Genomic DNA, 21,674 nt, shown 5'->3' on the forward strand with positions numbered 1-21,674 from the left:
ATCTCGGCTCACTGCAACCTCTGGCTCCCGGGTTCAAGTGATTTTCCTGTGTCAGCCTCCCAAGTAGCTGCGATTACAGGTGCGCGCCACCATGCCCGGCTAATTTTTTGTATTTTTGGTAGAGACAGGTTTCACCATGCTGGCCAGGCTTGGCTCAAACTCCTGACCTCGTGATCTGCCTGCCTCGGCCTCCCAAAGTGCTGGGATTACAGGCGAGAGCCACCATGCCTGGACAATTTCTACTTCATTTATTTCAGTGTCCAGTGTACTACTGTAGTTACATATGAGTGAGAGAGATCTAGTCTGCACTCATCACTTCACACGGGTGGGAAAACGGGCAGGGGAAAGTCAGGCCCCACACTGTCTCCAGGCAGGAGGCAAATACTCGTTGACTGACCTTGGGCCATCATGCTTGGCCATATGGGTTTGAGACCTGGCATAGGTTTACCTAATCTCTTCATGGAAGACTTGTGAGAGATAATGGGTTAATATTTGTGGAGATCTTTCAACAAAGTGTAATTGATGTTTGAATTTTTATAAACCAAACACAATATCTACCCCCTGAAAGCTTTGTGAGAATATTTAGCACACATGTATGTGCCAGATGGATTGTAATGACAGTTGATAGGCCTCTCCTCACCCTTTCGTTCTGTTGTCAGAAATCTGCATATCAAAACAACTATAATTTTTACAATAAGATTTATTGGTTAAAAGATTTGGGTGCACACTGAAAAATGTACTGCCTGGATAAGACTATAAATTAACATTATGGAAGGCTTTAAATTAAAGGTTTATATAAGAAAATTATTGGCAGGGTGCCATGGCTCATGCCTATAATCCCAGCATTTTGGGAAGCTGAGGCAGGAGCATCCCTTGAGTCTAGGAGTTCAAGAGCAGCCTGGACAACATAATGAGACCCTGATTCTACAAAAATAATTTTTAACCAGGTGTGGTGGCACACACCTGTAGTACCAACTGCCCAGGAGGCTGAGTTGGAAGGATTGCCTGGGCCTACAATGTGGAGGCTGCAGTAAGCTATGACCACGCCACACTGCATTCCAGCCTGGGCAACAGAGCAAGACTCTGACTCAAAAAAAAAAAAAAAAGGAAGAAAGAATATTTTTAACATGTCTTATAGATAACTTTTGAAAAATATCAAATAATATTTTCTTGATCTGACATATTTTTCTCGATACAAATGAATTCTAATGAAAAATATGTGGAATATAATGCAAAAACACTCAGAAAGTATTCTTAAAAGCTCAAAGATATGCAGAGATCAAAGCAGAAACACATCATAATACAATAGTTATCAGCCAGAAGAATGTTTTTGTGGTTGAGATAATAAGAAAAGAGTATGAAGCACAGGAAGTTAAGTTAGTAAATAAAATTATTATTCTAATGTATTGTGATGTTCTTTATAGTATTACTGTAGAAAGTCTCTAAAAGTACTTGTTATGAGTGAAAAATGATGCCTGTAGATCCAAGATAAGGGGACAGGTGGCCCCACCAATTATAAATTCCCCAAGATTGTAAATGTATATTTTATCATGCTGTGTCAAAATATTCATTTTAATATTCAAACATTTTACCACATAATAAGCTGTAACCATATGTTTATTTGTTATATTATACCACTATAACATTAATAAATATTTACAGAGCCACTGTGTATCCCAGATATATTAGAAATCATAGCTTTCTTGATTTTTTATTTTAAGTGAAAATATTCAGTGCCTCAGAAACTAATTTTAAATAATGTTACATTTGTTACACATTGATAAGAGCCAAGGAGTTTAGATTTTTAAGACTGACACCCCCCTTTTTAACTCATGTTGTTTTATTTATTTTCCCCAATTGCATGAATTAAAGATGGGGTGTTATCTCAGCTTTGAATTCCTTAGCTTGATGTCACAGCTTTTGCTTTATTTGTATGTGAATTCTGTCTTTAATAAAGATGAGCTCTGCTGAACTTTCCATTAATGAGAGACACTTAGGTATGCATCTCTTTATAACGGATCTTGGTGGTACCAGGAAAATTCAGAAATGTTGCTAGTCTATTAATAATTAACATGACAAACTGTATGATTAATCAGAAGTTTTATGATCTCTAAAAACATAACATTATCTCTGTAAATCGAATTGTATACAATTAAGTTGACAACCATTAGTAAAAAAAATAATAATAATAAAGCAGGCCAGGTTGTCGTGGCTCAGCCTGTAATCCCAGCACTTTGGGAGGCTGAGGCAGGCAGATCACATGAGGCAAGGAATTTGAGACCAACCTGGCCAACATGGAGAAACCCATTCCCTACTAAATATACAGAAATTAGCTGGGCATGGTGATGTACCCAGCCACTCAGGAGGCTGAGGCAGGAGAATCACTTGAACCCAGAAGGCAGAGGTTGTAGTGAGCCGAGATCACTCCACTATACTCCAGCCTGGGCGACAGAGCAAGATCCTGTCTCAAATTTAAAAAACCAAGTAAAACTCAAGACTCCTAACTTATACTTTTTCTGTTACAATGTTACATTAGTATTTATTCTTCTGTGACAGCTGAGACTAGACCAGACCCACATCCAGGAAACAGGAGGTTCAAGATGAGGCACTGACTTTTTACTTTCATGTGTCAGTCTCAGGGTGATTCCTACTCAGCTGAAAAACTAGGAGGAACCCTTGCTAGTTTGGTAGTTATTGACTTGGTTACCTGTTTTCAGTGTTCTTCGTCTTCCTTACTCAGCTCAGCTGTTTTCACTTTTCTTTCCACCTGTGTTTAGGAAGAGACCTTCTCAGTATTATAAATTTTGATAAGATTTTCAATTATATAGAACCCTAACAAACAAAAGTAGTTCTCCATATAAGCACAGCATCTGAGCATTCTTCACCGATGCTTGGTGGGGATATTAGCTGTGTTCTCTTACACCCTTTAGCTGTCAAGTACATCAGAAGTGGAGGCTGTGGGGACAGGACACCACTAATGCCAACCATTAGTTTAAATTCACACTTGGATCTGTTTCCAACATTTCTGCTTTTGTCATCATCACAGGTTCGGAAATCATTGTGTAACGTCCTGATTTCTGATTTTTCTGTGGGAAGAGAGTGTTGCAATTTGCCACCTTAATTGTATTCTGCTGTAATTGTCTCTCACTAGATATTTGAAGCACGTAAGAATTCTGTATCATGAAACTTGAGTCCTTATACCCTCTGTTCATTGACTGAATTTAGTTGCAAGAGGAATCTTTCGCTTTTATTTTTTTAAACTGCTGATGAGCACTCGATTGAAATGACTCAGCTTTCATCTGTGGTTTCTCTTCCCTAATAGAATAAAGCATATGTAATAACCTGAAATACTGGACAGCTTGAACTTCTTTAATGCCCCTGAATGTCTCTTACAGCCTTTGTCTAGGTTTGAACTTTCCAAATTATGTATTTCAGACGTTGAGAAAGAAGGGCCTTAATGGCTGTGACAGCCCAGACCCCGATGCGGACGATTCCGTAGGTCACAGCCCTGAGTCTGAGGACAAGTACAGGAAAATTAACGAAGATATTGATCTAATGATCAGCAGGCAAAGATTGTGTGTAAGTACTCAGAACACCCTTCATTTTTTTTACTCTTGATATTTCTCTGAACCTGGCAGGCATTGAACAAGAAAGAAAACAAAGGCTGTGAAAGCCCCGATCCCGACTCCTCTTATGCACTCACCCCACGCACTGAAGAAAAATACAAAAAAATTAATGAAGAATTTGATAATATGATCAAGAGTCATAAAATTCCTGTAAGTACCAAAGGTAGATGGCTGGTCTGCTGATAACTGCTGCAGTAACATACCTTAACCCTCTCAGTGATGGCTTTCTCTAAGACTCTTCGGAAAGTCAAACAGATAAATAGCCATCTCATCCCACGGGCAGCTCATTTAGAAAGCAAACCCTAAAGGATGCTGAGATTATGTAATCTAACAGAGTTGCCATCGAAAAGTTCATTCTGAGGTAGAACAGTTCACAGCAGGAAGAGAAAGATTTATGAGACACACCCTAAATTTACACAATCTTTTAAACACACAGTCCATGCAAATCACAATACACGAGTAAAACACTGGAACCTCCTTCCAAGCAAGTTTGAGAATTGCTATAAAATACATAGATTATACATTGTTTGCTAAGAGCAGATACTCAAGTGGGTCAGCAATTCTTTCATGTAAACTGACAATCATCACCTAAATAAAAGCTGATTTCTGAATAAAACTTCAGCCCCTCTCCCTATACATGAAATTTAACAACAGCACTGAAGGGTTAAAGCTAATGCTCGCTGCAGGGAACAGACTGCATGAAACCTAATGGTAAGATTTCAACATGTTTGTGTGCTGGGGTGATTTTAAAGCTTTATCAGAATATTATCCGCTTTGCCACCAACATTTTCCATGCTTTAACATTTGGCTAATTTTTGTTTTAACCAAATGAAAAAATTCTAACAGTCAATCATATGCCTTGCCAGATATTTAAGAGAAATAACTGCATGTATTATTTTGTTGTCCACATATATAGGAGGAAAGTACATACTTTTTATTAGATTCTGTCATCAATCAAATAATGTTAATTTTGTGGCTTAAAGGGGTGAAACCCAAGGCTCACATACCTTCTGAATAACTAATGTTAGTGTCTGAACCTTAATTGTATACAAGCTCCTCAGTAGGCAATCAGTTCCTTTTGAAAAAAGTTCATTTTTTGTAAGTTAGCAAAACAGCCTAAACCTGAGAAATGAGAGAGACTGAAGTGAAAATATGTTTTGGTGATTACAAGTGCAGATATGTGGGGACAAAGCTCGAGGCCAAATTCACAACTGCACCCACAAGATAAATTAATACTTTACCATAGTAGCTGCACACTCAAACCTGAATTGAATTAAATTGAACACTTTAAAACTTATTTACAAAATGTGTGCATATTAAAATTTCTATCCTTATAAATACCTATCTGCTTCTTTTGTTAAATGAAATGTCAGCAGTAGAACTTTTGTTGAATCAGAATTATTAATACACTGTATCATGAAGGAAAGCTAAGTGCTGTAAATTCTTCAGGGTTTCATAAAACTGACTATTAAATGCACACATTCATAGTGGGCACTTTATGAAATGGAGTATTTAGTATTATATGTAGCCATGCATACTTGTTATGTCCAGAATTATTTAATAATAAAATATCCATTGGTATTTTATTTTGCCTAGAAGAAAAAAAGAAGCGGCTCATTTGGGCCAATTTTTATTTTTATTTATTTATTTTTATTTTTGAGAAGGAGTTTCACTCTTGTTGCCCAGGCTGGAGTGCAATGGCACGATCTCCGCTCACCGCACCCTCTGCTTCCCGGGTTCAAGCAATTCTCCTGCCTCAGCCTCCTGAATAGCTAGGATTACAAGCATGTGCCACCACTCCCGGCTAATTTTGTATTTTTAGTAGAGATGGAATTTCTCCATGTTGGTCAGGCTGGTCTCAAACTCCTGACCTTAGGTGATCCACCCGCCTGGGCCTCCCAAGGTGCTGGGATTACAGGCGTGAGCCACTGCGCCACACCATTTGGGCCAGTTTTTAGTTCTTATGGTCTGAGTTTATCTTGCTATATAATACATTGGTGTGGAGCAGCTGTGCACTAAGGTTTGTAAGTGTAGGATGTTAGGGCAGAGTACCTTAGGTGTGTCAGATAGTAAGAATCCCCTGCACAGTTGGAATAAAGACAGATATATGCAGTACTGCTGATCACTCAATGGAAGCGATCATATAGGTGGAGTTTTAACCCCTACAGTTCTGGAAGAATGCACATTGGATCTTTTTTCTCATACTTTAGGGAGAGAGACATGCAATACACACCTGGATTCCCTCACAGGATTTCAGCCTGTTACGTAAAGAGTTCAAAATCAAGATACGTGATTTCTTTTAAGGGGTGCAGTGGTGTGTGATAGGGGCTGAAAAACCACATTAGAGTTTACGGGCAGAGCTGTGAGAAGGAGCCACCCAGCTCCGAGCTATGCCACAGAGTCTTCATCTCTTTAGTAAGTGCTTCAGTCTTCACGATGAAAAGCCCAGTTTTTGCACATCGCTCTGAGTTGCTGGAAGTCAATTTTGTTGAAAGTTTCCACAGCTGCTAAAACATTTACAGCAGGGCAAGGACACTCTGCCCTTTGTATGTAGAGAGTGTCTCCACCTCTTTAAAAACATTACAAGACTGTTTTTCTATTTCGAAGACCCAGTTTGAAGAGTTTCCCTTTTAAAACAGAAAATTTAATATTGCAGTCACCTGTTGGTATACTGTAATTTATGCCCATATTCCTCAATTACATAAAATAATTCATGGGTGATTTGGAACTGTGTCGAGCAGCATTTCCTCATGCTGGGTTTGCCATGGTTCATGCTGGGCTTCACAGCAAGAGAAAACACCTCCGTCTGAGGAACCAGCAGAAGTTAGGAAAGGGGCTGAATGAGAGGCGGGTGCAAGTTGGTTCAGAGTAAAAGGGAAGGGAGGAAGTGGAAAGAAACAGTATATATTTTCTTCAAAATAATGGGCTGTGAAGAGAGAGAAATAATGTTGTATGTAGGATCAAGGGAGGAGTTAAAATGAAAGCGCTTGAGATTATTTACATGCAGAGGAGAAGTGCTTGGAAGAAGGAAAAGATTGAACATACAGGTACAATGGAGATAGAATGGCAAAGCCTCTCAAGGAAGGGAAGGAGGATGGGACCTAAACAAGAAGGTGTTACAGATGGAGCCAGGTGTAGCTAAGGTGGTAGCTGGGTAGAATTACGCTGAGTAGGTGACCATATAATGACCTCTATTTTATTTTTATTTTTATTTTTTATTTTTTGAGACGGGGTCTCACCCCGTGCCTCAGGATGGAGTGCAATGGCGTGATCCTGGCTCCCCTCAACCTCCGCCTCCCAGGTTCAAGTGATTCTCCTGCCTTAGCCTCCCAAGTAGCTGGGACTACAGGTGCCTGCCACCAGCTCTGGCTAGTTTTTGTATTTTTAGTAGAGATGGAGTTTCACCATGTTGGCCAGGCTGTTCTGGAACTCCTGAACTCAAGTGATCCGCCCGCCTCGGCCTCCCAAAGTGCTGGTATCACAGGTGTGAGCCTCCATGCCTGGCTATTTTGTTTTTTAATGTATTTAGTTTAGCTTCTGTAGTTAATTAGGGAAGGAGGAAGCAGGTGATTGAAAAAGGACCGAGAAGTTAGACATCATGAGGAATAGGAGATGGAGAGGGAATGAACAAGTCCATGATAGACTTGTCAGGCAGCCTTGAGGGAATTTAGATAACCAGCATTGGTACTCACAAGTCATCAGAGTTGTATGATTTTTTTTTTCCTCTACTACAGCCCAGCAGCTGGTAATGGTTAATCAAAATTTAAAGGTGTCATTAGTGGCAAAAAAAGGGTGGGGGGAAGATTCAGTTCAATCACTCACATTAAATAAAAGAGGGCCCATTAACTAAAAATATTTTACTTTAACTATTTTATTTGATTTTTTTATTGGACTTTTCCTTGTGGTAAGTTTGGGAAAATAGTGGGTTTTGGATGAGAGTTCAGATACTTTTCCGATTATGACTCACTACAGTAACCATGATCACTTTGTTCAGGGATAGAAACTAAAAGTTTTTTAGCTGTCATGTCTGTGTCCTTCAAAGCTGGGACCGGCTTCATGGGCCCTCGACTTGGCCCTGTTCTCATAGGGCTGCACTTGGTTAAATACTCTGCTGTCATTGTCTTGAAGTTCTTAATACTTTTTTAAAAAGGGCCCCCACGTTTTCATTTTGCACTGGGCCCTGCAAATTACATAGCCATTTCTGCTGACAGCATTTCATTTAATCACCCCAAATTCTCTCTTTCTTCCTATCTTGAGTGTTTGTAAAAGTTGGAGCCTGGCCCTGAAGTCTTTGCAAGTTTGGTGTTTTTAACTACTTTTTGGCTTTCATTTTTTAGACAAAAAAAAAATTGTTTAAATGTAGATGCTTTCAAGTTTCCTAATTTTGAAAAGTCAAGGAGAAAAAGAATAATGCCAATTTCTTGGAAATATTTATATGTGATTATAGCATTTGCATTCCCTAAAACGTTTAGAGCAGCTTCATCTCTTCATGGATACAACCATTTCGTGCCTTAGATGAGGAAATCAAGGTCAAGGGAGATTAAATGACCTGCCTGGTTAAATGGCAATTTATTACATAACCTGGACTGTAACTGAGATTCCTGATAGAAAGGCCAGTGTTTATTCTGATTTTCTAAAATATCTTCTCAGTGTGCTCATTTTTAAGCTTATAATTTGCTTTCAAAATTATTATAGATAGTTCCTTTAACTCAGAAACAGAAAATCTAATACCGTATGTTCTCACTTAGCAGTGGGAGCTAAACAATAGGTACACATGGACATAAAGATGGAAATAATAGACACTGGGGACTCCAAAAGGGGGGAAGGTAGCAGGGCGGGGTGAAGTTTGAAAAATTAGCTCTTAGGTACAATGTTCACTATTTGGGTAATGGGTACACTAGAAATCCAGTCCCCACCAGTATGCAATATATCCATGTAACAAACATGCACATGTATCTAAAATAAAATTAAATTTTAAAAAATTATTATAGGTAGTTCTTGATACAGATAAGGAAACAAAGCAAAAGATTAATAGAATACAAATGATCTTGGTATATTTTATGAATTTTGAAATTTTCAACTATACTCTGATACCATAATTATATTTGACTGCTTAGCCAATCACAAAGTAGTTTTATAATAATCATTATCATCCAGTTGTTTCTGATCCAGAATTCTAGAAACTGAAGAATTAATTCTTGGGGATAATAGTCAGAGGAAGGAAGGAGTAGAATGACTTTCACTGACCTGCTTGTTTGGATGGTTCTGAACTCATTACATAATTATTAATAATCCTCTTTATTTTGGATGTGCATATAATCACCCAAGGGTGAGGGGATATGGGCTTTGCTCTCTAATGAGACACAACCAACATTCTATAGCATATTCAGGGAAGATATAGTTTTATAGCAGATCCTTAGATACCTAGTAACAGTTAAACATTTATAAGTAGTAACAGTGAATTCAAATTAAAACATTTGTAGCCCAGAGATGGCTTTAAATACCAACTCTAAGCAAATATGGAAAAGAAGAGTCTTTAAGATTTATTTTTTCCTAAAACCTGAGACACTCCAGTGTAGATACTCACCCACATTTCATGAGAACCCATTTAGTTTATTATTTACATGGTCCAAAGATAATAAACTGCTAATATCTAGCCCTTATTAGAACGATTTCTGACTACAGCATTTTATTTCTATCCAAAAACTTATACTGTGTTGCATAGTGTTTGGTAGCAAAAGCAACAGACTCAGTCACTAGTTAGATGACTTTGGGTCACTTACTTAAACTTACCAATTTGAAAAGGAAAGAGTTATATCTATGGTCAAGGGATGTTTAAAAGGTTAAATCATATCATGTATGTCAACTATACAGCACAGTGCCTGCTCAATAAGTAATATACAGTAAATAGAAGCTTTACTTTTGTGTCAGTAGAGTGTCTTCCTAAAAATTCTCCTTTGAAGAAAAATATTAAGTTCGTATAATAAGAAGTAGAGTAGGCTCTGCATTGCCTCACAGCAAAAGGGCACTATTTAACCAACATCATAAATGATTTTATAACCAAGGAGAAAGAAGAGCAGGAGAAAGAGATCAGGATATGGGCAAGGGGCAGGACAAATTGCAGGATTAAATAGGGTGGTCAGCGTGGGCTTCCAAGAGAAGGCCAGATTTTGAGCAGAGACTTGAAGGAGGTGATGCAGTTCATCATGGAAATGAGGCAGGGAGGCAGAAGGTGTTAGACAATGAGATAACGGAGGTTGGCAAAAGCTAGAACTTAATAGGGCCTGTGGACCCTTGGAAGAAAAAAATTCTCATCTTGAGTTTTTATTCTAAGATGAGAGCCCTCACAGGTTTTGAGCAGAGGAGTGTTGGCATGACTTAAGCTTTTAAAGGGTCAATCTAATTTCTGGTTTGAAAATACAAAGGATGGCAAGGACCGGAGCAGGTAAATCTATTAGGACGTGACTGCAGTTATCTAGGCAAGAGATGGCACTGCTTGAGCCAGTGTAATAGTCACACCCTCCAGTCATTTTGATACCCAAAGATAGTCCAATAGATTTCCAAAATGCTCCCTAAGGAGACAGTCCCACCCCTGTAGAGTACCAGTGTTCTAGATCTAGAGAGTTACTATTATGGCCCAAGGTTGCAGCAGGAAACAGATGGCAAACTCTAAAGGGTAATTGAAGAGAGTTTGTTAAAAGGACTGTTTACAGATGGGTAGAGTTAAGGGAAACCTGAGAGAATAATGAAGTACATTAGGGCTTGCAACCTAGAAGCTGTTCCTATCTCTAGACCTGAAAGAGTAAGTGGAGGGGAAAAGTACCAGATCACAGCAAGATCTATGTGTATAGGAGAGAACAACTCAAAAAGAGATGGGGTCTTCGCTAGAGAAACGCAGCCTCAGCCAGCCTGTGGCCCAGCAAGGATGATGCCACTATAAAAAAATACCCTGACTTCGCTCCCCTCCTGCTCTCTGTGCTGTTGCTGGTGCCTCCCCCACTGACCAGTGGGAAGCCAGAGGGCAGGAGAGCCTGGTTGATGCAGTCTGGAGGGTCAGCTCCTGGGCACACAGTACAGTGGAGTGGCTAGAGGGTGGGTCTGGATGGAGCAAGTGGAGAATATACCTAGTAGAATCACTTTACTTTGTTTTCTTGGGTATGCTAGAGCAATCCTTATTTGGCCTTTTAATGAAGAAATACAATATTTTATTCATGCTATAGACTTCAACTTTACAGCATATGCTGATTTTTTGTTGTTAAAAGGGGGCTGGACATGTAAGGCCAAATTCATTATTTGATGTCTTATCAAACATTTATATTCCATTATGTCATGATGTTTATCCAAAAATTATTTCCCCTGTTTACTGTAGATAAAGCCTAATAAAGACTGACCATATTACTTATATCACTTGAACATTTTTATTTCCCTCTAAAACAATGACAGATTGGGCCAGATGTGGTAGTTCACACCTGTAATCCCAGTACTTTGGGAGGCCGAGGTGGGCGGATCACCTGAGCTCAGGAGTTCAAGACCAGCCTGGGCAACATGGCAAAACCCCATCTCTACTAAAAATACAAAAAAATAGCTAGGCGTGGTGGCACATGCCAACCACTACTTGGGAGGCAGAGGCAGGAGAATCACTTGAACCAGATAGGCAGAGGTTGCAGTGAGCAGAGATGGCACCACTGCACTCCAGCCTAAGCAACAGAGTGAGACTCTGTCTAAAAATAATAATATAATCATAAAAGTAAATATGAAATGAAATACAAATGAAAAATCAAAGATGTGTGAAAGAAAAGAGTTTTGAATGTAAAGCATTTGCTCTTGTCAAGATTGACATGTCCAGAACATGGAAGAAAAGAAAAATGGGAAATAAATAATAAGGGAGCATAAACATAAACAAAGAAAAGTATTGTGATCATCACCAAGATAAACAGAGAAATATTACACAGAAAGATATATGATGCAGGCCAGCCAACCAAACAGTAACAGAAAGTGGATGTTAGCACTAAGGGCAAACAATAGTAAAAACAAAATGGAACCAAAAAAACCAACCAACTGAGCCTCATGCACATATGCATTTAAATTTGCACAATAACTTATTGAGAACCCCCAAGGGAATGCCTTAATGCCTTCTATAAATCCTATTCCATATATATGTCCATTTTATATTAAGAATGCCATATGCTTTGATACCATATGAGTTCTCTGGCATTATATTCAAAGAGTATTTTTACTTGTAATGCTTAAAAAAAAAGTAGCTACAATTATGTTCCTATGTTCATCTAGTTAGTACAGCAGAAACATAAACATGATTTTGCTTAAATTGACAAAATAATTACTCAAAAATCAATCATTGAAACCTGGATTAATCTAATTAGACATCCACACAGCTTCAGTTCACTAAATATTTGCCAACTTTCACAACTGAGTTACAGGTCTTGCCATTTGTCAGTGGCGGTACATACCAAAATATGAAGCGTAGTGTTTTCTGAATTATCACTTCAAAATGTGAATTATTGAATGATACATGTTCTGTTGAATCTTGTATGTTAAAATGCCTATTATCTTTAGAGTTACTTTTAAAACATAGGCTTTTAAAAATTATAATTAAGGTATATGTGCTATGCACATGCTTGGAGATGATTTTCTATCATTAAACTTCTACATAAATATGCTTCAATAAGCAATTAAATCAAAGGCTTCGGTTTGCATTTTAATCCTTTTTCTCTGTGAAGTCATCACAATCAGGCACCTTTGATCTTGCAGTCATTTCTGGCACCAGATTCAGATATCACAAATGAACAATTACTACTTAATAGAATGGAATCCAAAGACAATGGAGTCTAATGAAATGGGGCTTTGTTTTAAACAAAAGTGAAACGTTTTTTAATGGTTGCAAAGAAGGAGTTCTAAGCACATTTAAGAAATCAATTTATGATCTGAACGTCTTGAGAGCTCTTCTTAATGGTCTTCTAGACACAAAGTAGTTTGGAATGTAGAATTTTTCTTGGAAAAATAAGGGCTGTCTTGAAGAGCTTCTGTTATTAATTCTTTTCTTTTACCTATGTTTTGTTTTCTGTTCCTGCAGGCTGTTCCACCTCCCAACTTCGAGATGCCAGTCTCCATCCCAGTGTCCAGCCACAACAGTTTGGTGTACAGCAACCCTGTCAGCTCACTGGGAAACCCCAACCTATTGCCACTGGCTCATCCTTCTCTGCAGAGGAATAGTATGTCTCCTGGTGTAACACATCGACCTCCAAGTGCAGGTAACACAGGTATGTCCTCATAAGGATGTAATGCTAACAGATAGTTGGAAGGAACCATTTTCGGCAAAGCCAACACTGCTTTATCTACGAGATGTTTTCTGGTTTTCCACTTACTCTCCTTCATGGCTTACCATCCACCCCCGAGCTAGGTCTCCTGCATGATAGAGCCTAAATTCTTTAGTATGTTTTTCGAAATCTTTCATAATCTGCCGTTTATCTTTTTCATTCTGTCACTTATCTCCTCCTGTGGCTATATTTTAACCACATACTCTCAAACAGGATGTCAGATATCCTTTCTCCACACTTTTACTTCTGCTCGTCCTCCCTGCCTAAAATGCCATTTTCCCTCTTCCTCCTGGCCAAGCTACCACTTCTGTGAAACCTTCCCCTGTGTTCTGTGATAGTATTTATCCCACTTAGTTATTTGTTATTTAGTATTTGGGTCATTTTTTTTTTATTTATACAGTAACTTATCCCACAAAGGACTTAGGCAGAAAGGAAATATGATAAGATAGCATCATTTGTAAGACATGTGAAATAAAAGCAAAGCTGAGTCAGAAATGAAGTTAATTAAACACATGTACACCTGCCCCAAATTTGTCTCTGCACTTTTACTTGCTGTTGTTCAATTCACAGTGTCCAAGAGAAAAATAATTGCTCAGAAAAAGTTCATCCATTCTTAGTACTTAGAACAATCAATACATTATGATGAATTGTATTTAATATATGTCTATTTTGATACTGGATTTAAAGAACATTTAAGGGAAGAATGTTCTCTTGATTTGCTAAACTAACAGTAGGAACCAAGTCAATGCATATTGAATATAACAAAATTATTCCTTTATATTTCCAGAAGCAGCATCAAAAATAATTGTATTTCTAAGTCACATACAGCAAACCATTATATATTTGCATTTCATATTTTTAAAAGTACTCTATAGGAAATTTTTAATATATCCTACATACACATAGCTGTATGAAAATAGTTTATTCATGGAGGAATTTTCCTGTAGAATACTTATATATCTGCCTTACAATTAAAACCAAACATGTATTACTATTTTTGTTACAGAAGCTTTATATAGAAAATACAATTAAATTCATCCAAATAAAAAATTTTAATCTTGAGTCTGGGAAATGTATACAAAGGACTTCATTGAGCCATTCTCTTGACTTTTGAATATATTTGAAAATTTTCGTATGAATTTTCAGTAACCACATGTATTCCTTTCAGATCATACTAGAATGCAGTTCACTTTCCTATTTGATAAACTCATGCTCATTTTTTTGAATTTGATACGGTATTTCCAAAATATTATCTGATTGGAAATAATAAACATTTGCTTAAATTGTAACGAAGGCCAGATGCAGTGGGTCACGCCTGTAATCTCAACACTTTAGGAGGCTGAGGTGGGAGGATTTCTTGAGCCCAGGAATTCAAGACCAGCCTGGGCAACATAGAGAAACCCCATCTCTACAAACATTTTTTTTTTAAATTAACTAGGTACAGTGGCTTGTGTATGTGGTCCCGGCTACTCGAGAGGCTGGGGTGGGAGGACCACTTGAGCCTGGGAGGTTGAGGCTGCAGTGAGCCATATTCCTGCCACTATACTCCAGCCCGGGCAACAGAGCAAGCTCTGTCTCAAAAAAAAAAAAAAATCGTGTGTATATATGTATATATATATAAACAAACATTTTCTTTTAATTCCAAAACCTGAACCAACTAATAATTACAGAGTATCACTTAGAGGCAATTAGAAAATCTAGATGATATTCTCACTATTATTCTTTTGACTGAATGTTGTTTTTTCAAAACTAAAAGTAATTTTTTTTTTTTTTTTTTTTTTTTTTTGAGACGGAGTCTCGCTGTGTCGCCCAGGCTGGAGTGCAGTGGCACCATCTCGGCTCACTGCAAGCTCTGCCTCCCGGGTTCACGCCATTCTCCTGCCTCAGCCTCCCGAGTAGCTGGGACCACAGGCACCCGCCACCACGCCTGGCTAATTTTTTGTATTTTTAGTAGAGACAGGGTTTCACCGTGTTAGCCAGGATGGTCTCTATCTCCTGACCTCGTGATCCGCCCACCTCGGCCTCCTAAAGTGCTGGGATTACAGGCATGAGCCACCGCGCCAGGCCCAAAACTAAAAGTAATTTTTATGTTCAATACCTTATTGAAACATCTTGACTCTCATAAATAAACATTGCCAAATTTTAACATACTTTCTAAAGTTAGCAATGAATAAGCATATGTTTCTTAATTTGTGGCCGGTGAAAAATTTGTTATATTGTGTCAGTCAATAAGATTTGAGTAGTAAATGTGGGTAGATTCATGAAACGATCAAATTTCTGGACAATTATTGCACAAAATTAATGGCATAAAACATATTTACAAAGAACTAAACATCAAATGTGAGGTCATCTAAGCATATAGTAGACCTTACTCTTTCTTTCACTTTCTATAAAACATCTGCTTAGGGAAAACCTAGACTTAGAAATAATAAAAATGCAGAGACCAAAGACTGGATTTTTTAAAATGTAACTTTCTTAGAAAAAAGATTCTGCAAAATGTCAGTGATTGAATGTATTTTTAACGTTTGAGCACAGCATGGCACAATAAAACAAATGTCAGCCATCTGACTTGGGTTGTACTTTACAAGTTTATGACTATTGCAAGAGGACAAAATACTGAGGTTGCTGAAGGTAAAGTGTTTTGTTCTGTGGGCCTTTAGCCTTTCTCGTTTTGATCTTCCTCTTTAATCCATAGGTGGTCTGATGGGTGGAGACCTCACATCTGGTGCAGGCACCAGTGCAGGTAAGCCCAGACTCCGTACTGCAGTATGTATCATTGTTCTGAGTTCTTCTACTAGGTGATTTGCAGGACAAAGTCTTTTGAACAAATAAAGTTAAGAGATCTGTGAGAGGCATGGAAAAATGACACCAAGAATTTTTAAAGCACTTTTCTGAAGCAGGAGTGGTTAAATAGTAACTTAGAAGAAAACTATTTATTAACTAGAACCTTCCTTAATAAAGCTTCAACTGGTCAGCAGAGAATTAAGGGCTCTGATCCAATCAACTTAATCCTGGATACCATCCTTGGACACAAGAGTACCTTCAGCAAACCATACTTTTTGTGTTCTCTGTTAATCATTTCACATTAAATGTGAATCATTTTCCAGCCAAAGAAGTATTGAACTTCTGTGCATTTCTAAAGAAGAGTACATAAAGAAAAGGAGGGGTTAAGATTTTAATCATTCAACAATACTGTTAATAAAATAAAATCACATTGGCATTAAAATGAGCTCTTAGACAACATGAATATAATGCATCCCAAAAAGACCCTAAAATATATTTCAGCTAAGAACTTCTTACACTGTGACCAATAATTGTCTCAGTCACATTTCTCCAGGTTTCCGTGTTAATTTGTAATATTGAGATTATTGAGATATCGATGTCATTTTCAATGCAGAGGCAAGATAGCACAATACTTTCAAATGCCAACTGCAGTTCACTATTGGCATAACAAGTAACCATGGTAATTTCTGCAGCTGGAACATGCTACACATTTAAAATAGTAGGAGGCAGGCATGAATGACACAAGGTTATGTTTGAAATGTCAAAAAAAATCAAGTTTATTGAAATAGCCATGGATAGCCTAATTAAAATATTTTGCCAGGGTCAAGTAGAATAGCCTGCTAATTATAAGAAAGAAGATAAAGAAAATTGGTTTACAAATACATTTTTATAAATATATCTATTTGAGGGTAGAGTTTCTCTGTTCTGATGCTGGCTCTTCACTAATTCACTGAATAATGAAGAAAAAGTATTAGACCTACACAGTGATTAGCAAACAAGATGAATAACACTAGCTTCCTATTTTATATATCTTTTGAAAATTAGGTCGAGTCAAATTAGTGTGTAAACTCACGTAGTATTTTGCTGGACATGGAAATGAAATTTTTTCCCTCAAAAAATACTTTGTGGTTTGTAGCCTCAAAATGAGAGAACCAGATCAAATCCAGACCAATGTATCTTGGATCCAAGTCTCTGCCAAACACTATGATTAGAAAGAATGGTGAGGACTGAGAATTGGGTGGTCACAAAGACCAACATATAATATAAGAAAAATGGTTTAGATGTTATGATGTTTTACCCAATATCTCACTGCACCGATTTGCTTGCCATTATGGAAACAGCTAGTAGTGGTTCTGAAAGTCATTAAAAGTAGTAAAAAAAAAAAAAAAAAAAAAAAATGTGGAGGAAAACATGGCCTACTCAGCTTTGATGGAAGTGGCTTGTTACTGCTTAATAGCTAGAATGCTTTGGAATCCTATATTGAAAATAAAAAGTGTTTGGTTGTTCAATTATTCTGTCATTGTCAATTCCCAGACAGTTGGCTAAGTTTAATGATCCTCTAGGGATAGAGAAGACTCTCAATCCTGTAAGCATAAAAGTTTGACACATGTAGGATATAGTAACATGGAACTAACAAAATCTTATGCACTTAGCAAATTCATCCTCTTACCTCAGGACCTCTACCATAGGTATGAGAATCTTCTAATTCAGAAATAGAAGAAAACCAAAAGAAAGATACTGAATTACTCCACCCTGGTGATAATAAATATTATATCTTGATTGCATATTATAGCTAAGAGCATGTAGTTTTCACAGTTTCTATATAGCTGTGAAAGTGTTACCCATATTTTAAAAATAGAGGAAGAAGCCCTTTCTAACTCTGGTCCCAAGGAACACCTGTTGCAGATGCCACTTAGTCTCAAGCTTAGCTGTCATGTCCTACTCATAAACTCAGCCATCTTCCCCTTCTTTCTCATGCCAACCAGTATCATATGTCAGGCTGAATATATCTGTGCTGATGTCAGAGAATCACATAACACCAGAGGAAAACAAGGCCAGCCAGAATGTTGCTACATTTTCAGAGAAGAAAACCAAAGCAAAAAGGCCAAAATATAGCTTCCAAATTTTGCATATTGTCATTGAAATTCAAGGTTTCAGATAAAGTTTGAAACTCTTGAGGCCAAGTGGCGAGACTGCAATTACGTTACTTTTTAGCAGCTGCAGTTTTTTTCTAAATCAAGTCATCTCACTTTGTAAAAAAAAAAAAAAAAAAAAAAAAGTGAGAGGGAGGGAGAGTCTCATGAGGCAAGGAAGTAAATTGAACATTTATTTTGTGCCTATAAATACTAAAAGACCAAAAAGGTAAGCATGCTTTTTTTCAGCTCACTTTTATCATAAAGTGTAGCATCTTTCCCATCCAGTGTCTGAGCCATCCTTTTCTCATCATACCATCATCCAGTAAGTTTCTAGAACATCCTAATTCATCTCCCTGCTTTATATTGCATCCTGCTCCAGTCTCCCCAGGACTGCTTGTTCTTTCTTAAAACCTTGAGCTAACTGTAGGTCATCATTCACATGCCAAAAATCCAGCCATGGCTTCTCTTTCAAAATTAACCGTGAATATCTTATCCCTGGGCCCATTCCTACTCTCCAGCCTTAACCTTCTTCCCTTCTGCCACTGCTATCAAGAACCCGGCCCTCCAGCTCTACTAACAGTAGACATCTAAACTGCTCTTACTGTGCACTCTACCAAAAGTATCATTCTCATAATAGTCGTTTAAAGTAAGTGTTCACATTATGCCCTTTCTACAGATTAGGAAACTGAGGCACAGGGAAATTAAGTAATTGCCCAAGGAAGAGCCCAGGTAGTCAGGTCCCATACTGTGTGTTTATATGTGTGTGTTTTGAGACAGTCTCTTGCTCTGTCACCCAGGTTGGAGTGCAGTGGCGCGATCTAGGCTCACTGCAGCCTCAATCTCCTGGTCTCAAGCAGTCCACCTCCCTCAGCCTACTGAGTAGCTGGGACCACAGGCATGCACCACCATTCCTGGCTAATTTTTTAATTTTTTTTCCTTATAGAGATGGGGTCTTGCTATGGTTTTCAGGCTGGTCTTGAACTCCTGGATTCAAGCAATCCTCTCTCCTTGGCTTCCCAAAGTGCTAGGATTACAGGCGTGAGCCTCTGCACCCGGCCTCAGTGTGTGCTCTTAATTGCTACACTGTGCCGCCACTTGGCAATGTCACAGCCGCTTACTCTTACCTATGCAATCCTAGCACGCCTTTCCTTCTTCTGCTTCATGCTATTGAGCACTCTTTGTCATCCCACAGAATTCAGTTCAGCCATTTGAGAAAAGCCTTTCCTGACTCTAACAGACAAGTTATGCACCTCTTTCCTGTGCTTACATAGTAGCCTGTACCAACATTACATTTCTCATTGCATTATGATTGCAACATCTGGGCACATCTCTCTAGGACGCTCAGCTCTGTGGAGGCAAACTCTTTCTTATTCAGTTTGTATGCCCAGTTTAACACATAAGTGTTAGCACACAGCAGATACTTGGTAAATGTTTGTTAGCTGAGTAAGGGAAAAATAGATCTTCTAGCCATGAAGTTTTAATAGTGTTGATGTAAACCAGAAGGAACATTTCAAATAAATTATGTAATTTTCAATAAAAAAAGATATACCCTTGATCTGTAACTCACAAAAATAATGTATTCTTCTGAAACAGTATACAACGAATGTTTAATTAACCATTTGATTAAATGGCTGAGTACCCTGGGCCAATAAAGCAAAGTTTCATTAACTCCTCTAATATTCTTAACGGAAAACCTGAAGAGCTGACATATAGTAGTAAATGAAATGTGGGTTGGTATCTCAGACCATCACAAATCACCTCTTAATACAACTTCTTATCATCACTTAACTTGAAATACTTTCAAAGATGAAGACAAAGGGTAATAAAGAAGTAGCAGGATGGAGTTGTACTCTTGGTATAAGAGAAATATACAGCAAGTCATTATAATACATTAGTAACAGTGACTTTTCTAAGGTTTCAGTTGATGGTTATTCATCCACTACTTAATTCTTTCCTCTCAACAACCTAAATGAAAAGTCACTGCTTTTAAAATAACATTTTGTCATAACTCTATAAAACTTTTTTTTTTGAGACGGAGTCTTGTTCTGTCACCCAGGCTGGAGTGCAGTGGTGTGATCTCAGCTCACTGCAACCTCTGCCTCCTGGGTTCAAGCAACTCTCCTGCCTCAGCCTCCTGAGTAGCTGGGACTACAGGTGCACGCTGCCATGCCCAGCTAATATTCTGTATTTTAGTAGAGATGGGGTTTCACCCGTTGTCCAGGCTGGTCACAAACTCCTGAGCTCAGGCAATCCGCCCACCTCGGCCTCCCAAAGTGCTGGGATTACAGGCGTGAGCCACCATGCCTGACCACATTAAAGCTTTTAACATGCTAATCTGAGTGGTTATTGATGATGGTAAGATCAAGTTCGGTTGTTTTGTAGTCATTAGATTTAATGGAAATAACCATTAGCAGAGCAATGCCTTGTGTTGGATTATTCACTATCCCGTTAGTATCCTTTGTTTTCACTTTGATAATACGATTGCCTTTTATTGAGTAGAAAGGACCAGTATGCTCAAGGAGTTATTGATTCATAGTTGAGATCAAAAAAAGAAAGAGAAAAAAGAAACGAAAAACCTTTAGGAATTCATTTGAACATTTAAGATAATTTTACAATCTACATAGCTATTTGACAGTAAGGCAAAGGAGATTTATGTATATTGGTTAATAATTTTAATTGGCATTTATTGTAAATTAGATATAATTTTATATAAAAAGAAACTAACATCTGTTTTCTTATTTTGATTGTTAATTGTTGACTATTTTATGCATTTGGTTATCAAGCATTGTCACTTCTGGCATGCTTAATTTATGTCAGCTTAATACGTAGAGAGTTGATGGTGGCAGTGTACTGCCGTGGATAAATATTGAGCAGTGAATAAGAGATCTGGTTTCCAGACTCTGGAAAGACTCCATCTAGCAAGACCTTAGGTCATGACTCAGCACCTTTGAACTTAGTACTTACTCAGATTGGAGATAAGAAACAAATATTTTTACAATCCATTTACACGCAATGTTTTATGATAATATAATCATAAAATTTTGCTTATGTTTTTGTAATTCATCTAGCATTGAAAAAGAAAAAACTTAGCATATTACAAAATAGAACTAAGTGGAAAGAGGAAAGGTCAGACAATGCTTAATTTTTCTGTACCAGTACCATTGTTTTGCAAGTATTTGTTTTCAAGAATACTTATCAAAAATTTCTTGGCTGACTTTCTTATTGGCCAGAAAGACTTCTCTGCAATTCTTACTTAGTGACTTAAAATATCAGTGAAGTGGTTAAAAATTTAGTTTAAAAAATTGGCTTTAACAAGTTTGCATTTTTTGTTGCCCAGGAAAACATAACTTAAGATTGCAATATTCAAGAAAGGGAGAAAGATACTTAATTACCCTCAAATAAGAAAAGTAATTGTTAGTATAAAGATACAATTTTTATATTATTTTTAAAATATTATTAAGCAGCAAATGAAAAAAATCTAGGTTAATAGTTGGGTTCTGTTTTGAAAGTATTGTTCCATTAGTTTGAATTGTTCTGAATTAAAAATTCTGAATTCATTTGCAGTTTTACCTTGGGAGTTCACCCAAAACATAAGTAAATAACTAACGGCATTGCTTTATTATTATTATTTATGAAATTAAGTAACAATGATATTTTTAACCCAAACCAAGTTTATCAAGATTAAAGGAAAAAAAAAAAAACCTAGTCCTCAAATTAGATAGCTACAGCATGTGGTATGCAGCTACTGCCAAGAAAATCAGTGTTCACTTTCCATATACAAAACCAGGCAAATT

General features: G+C 37.5%; 1 protein-coding gene and 1 long non-coding RNA gene across 51 annotated transcripts in view; one reads left to right on the forward strand and one right to left on the reverse strand.

Moving 5' to 3' along the window:
* The window catches only part of MEF2C (myocyte enhancer factor 2C), a 166,380-nt gene that overhangs the window by 123,083 nt on the left and 21,623 nt on the right, over positions 1-21,674 (forward strand). For 36 of the 50 annotated variants that reach the window (XM_054684198.2, XM_054684205.2, XM_054684202.2 and 33 more), the window contains 3 exons: positions 3,436-3,579; positions 12,718-12,904; positions 15,657-15,704. In XM_054684198.2, the coding sequence (XP_054540173.1) occupies positions 3,436-3,579; positions 12,718-12,904; positions 15,657-15,704 (379 nt within the window). Of the gene's footprint in view, positions 1-3,435; positions 3,580-3,638; positions 3,777-12,717; positions 12,905-15,656; positions 15,705-21,674 lie in introns of all 50 variants that reach the window. The other 14 variants (XM_063810291.1, XM_063810306.1, XM_063810321.1 and 11 more) reach the window with 3 other exon arrangements.
* LOC112209212 (uncharacterized) overlaps positions 1-21,674 on the reverse strand; it is a 72,039-nt gene that overhangs the window by 20,687 nt on the left and 29,678 nt on the right. The window contains exon 3 of the long non-coding RNA XR_002943893.3: positions 2,708-2,767. This is a non-coding gene — a long non-coding RNA (uncharacterized LOC112209212). The remainder of the gene's footprint in view (positions 1-2,707; positions 2,768-21,674) is intronic.

The sequence above is a fragment of the Pan troglodytes genome, chromosome 4 (assembly GCF_028858775.2).
Source record: "Pan troglodytes isolate AG18354 chromosome 4, NHGRI_mPanTro3-v2.0_pri, whole genome shotgun sequence".
NCBI classification, from domain to species: Eukaryota; Metazoa; Chordata; class Mammalia; order Primates; family Hominidae; genus Pan; species Pan troglodytes.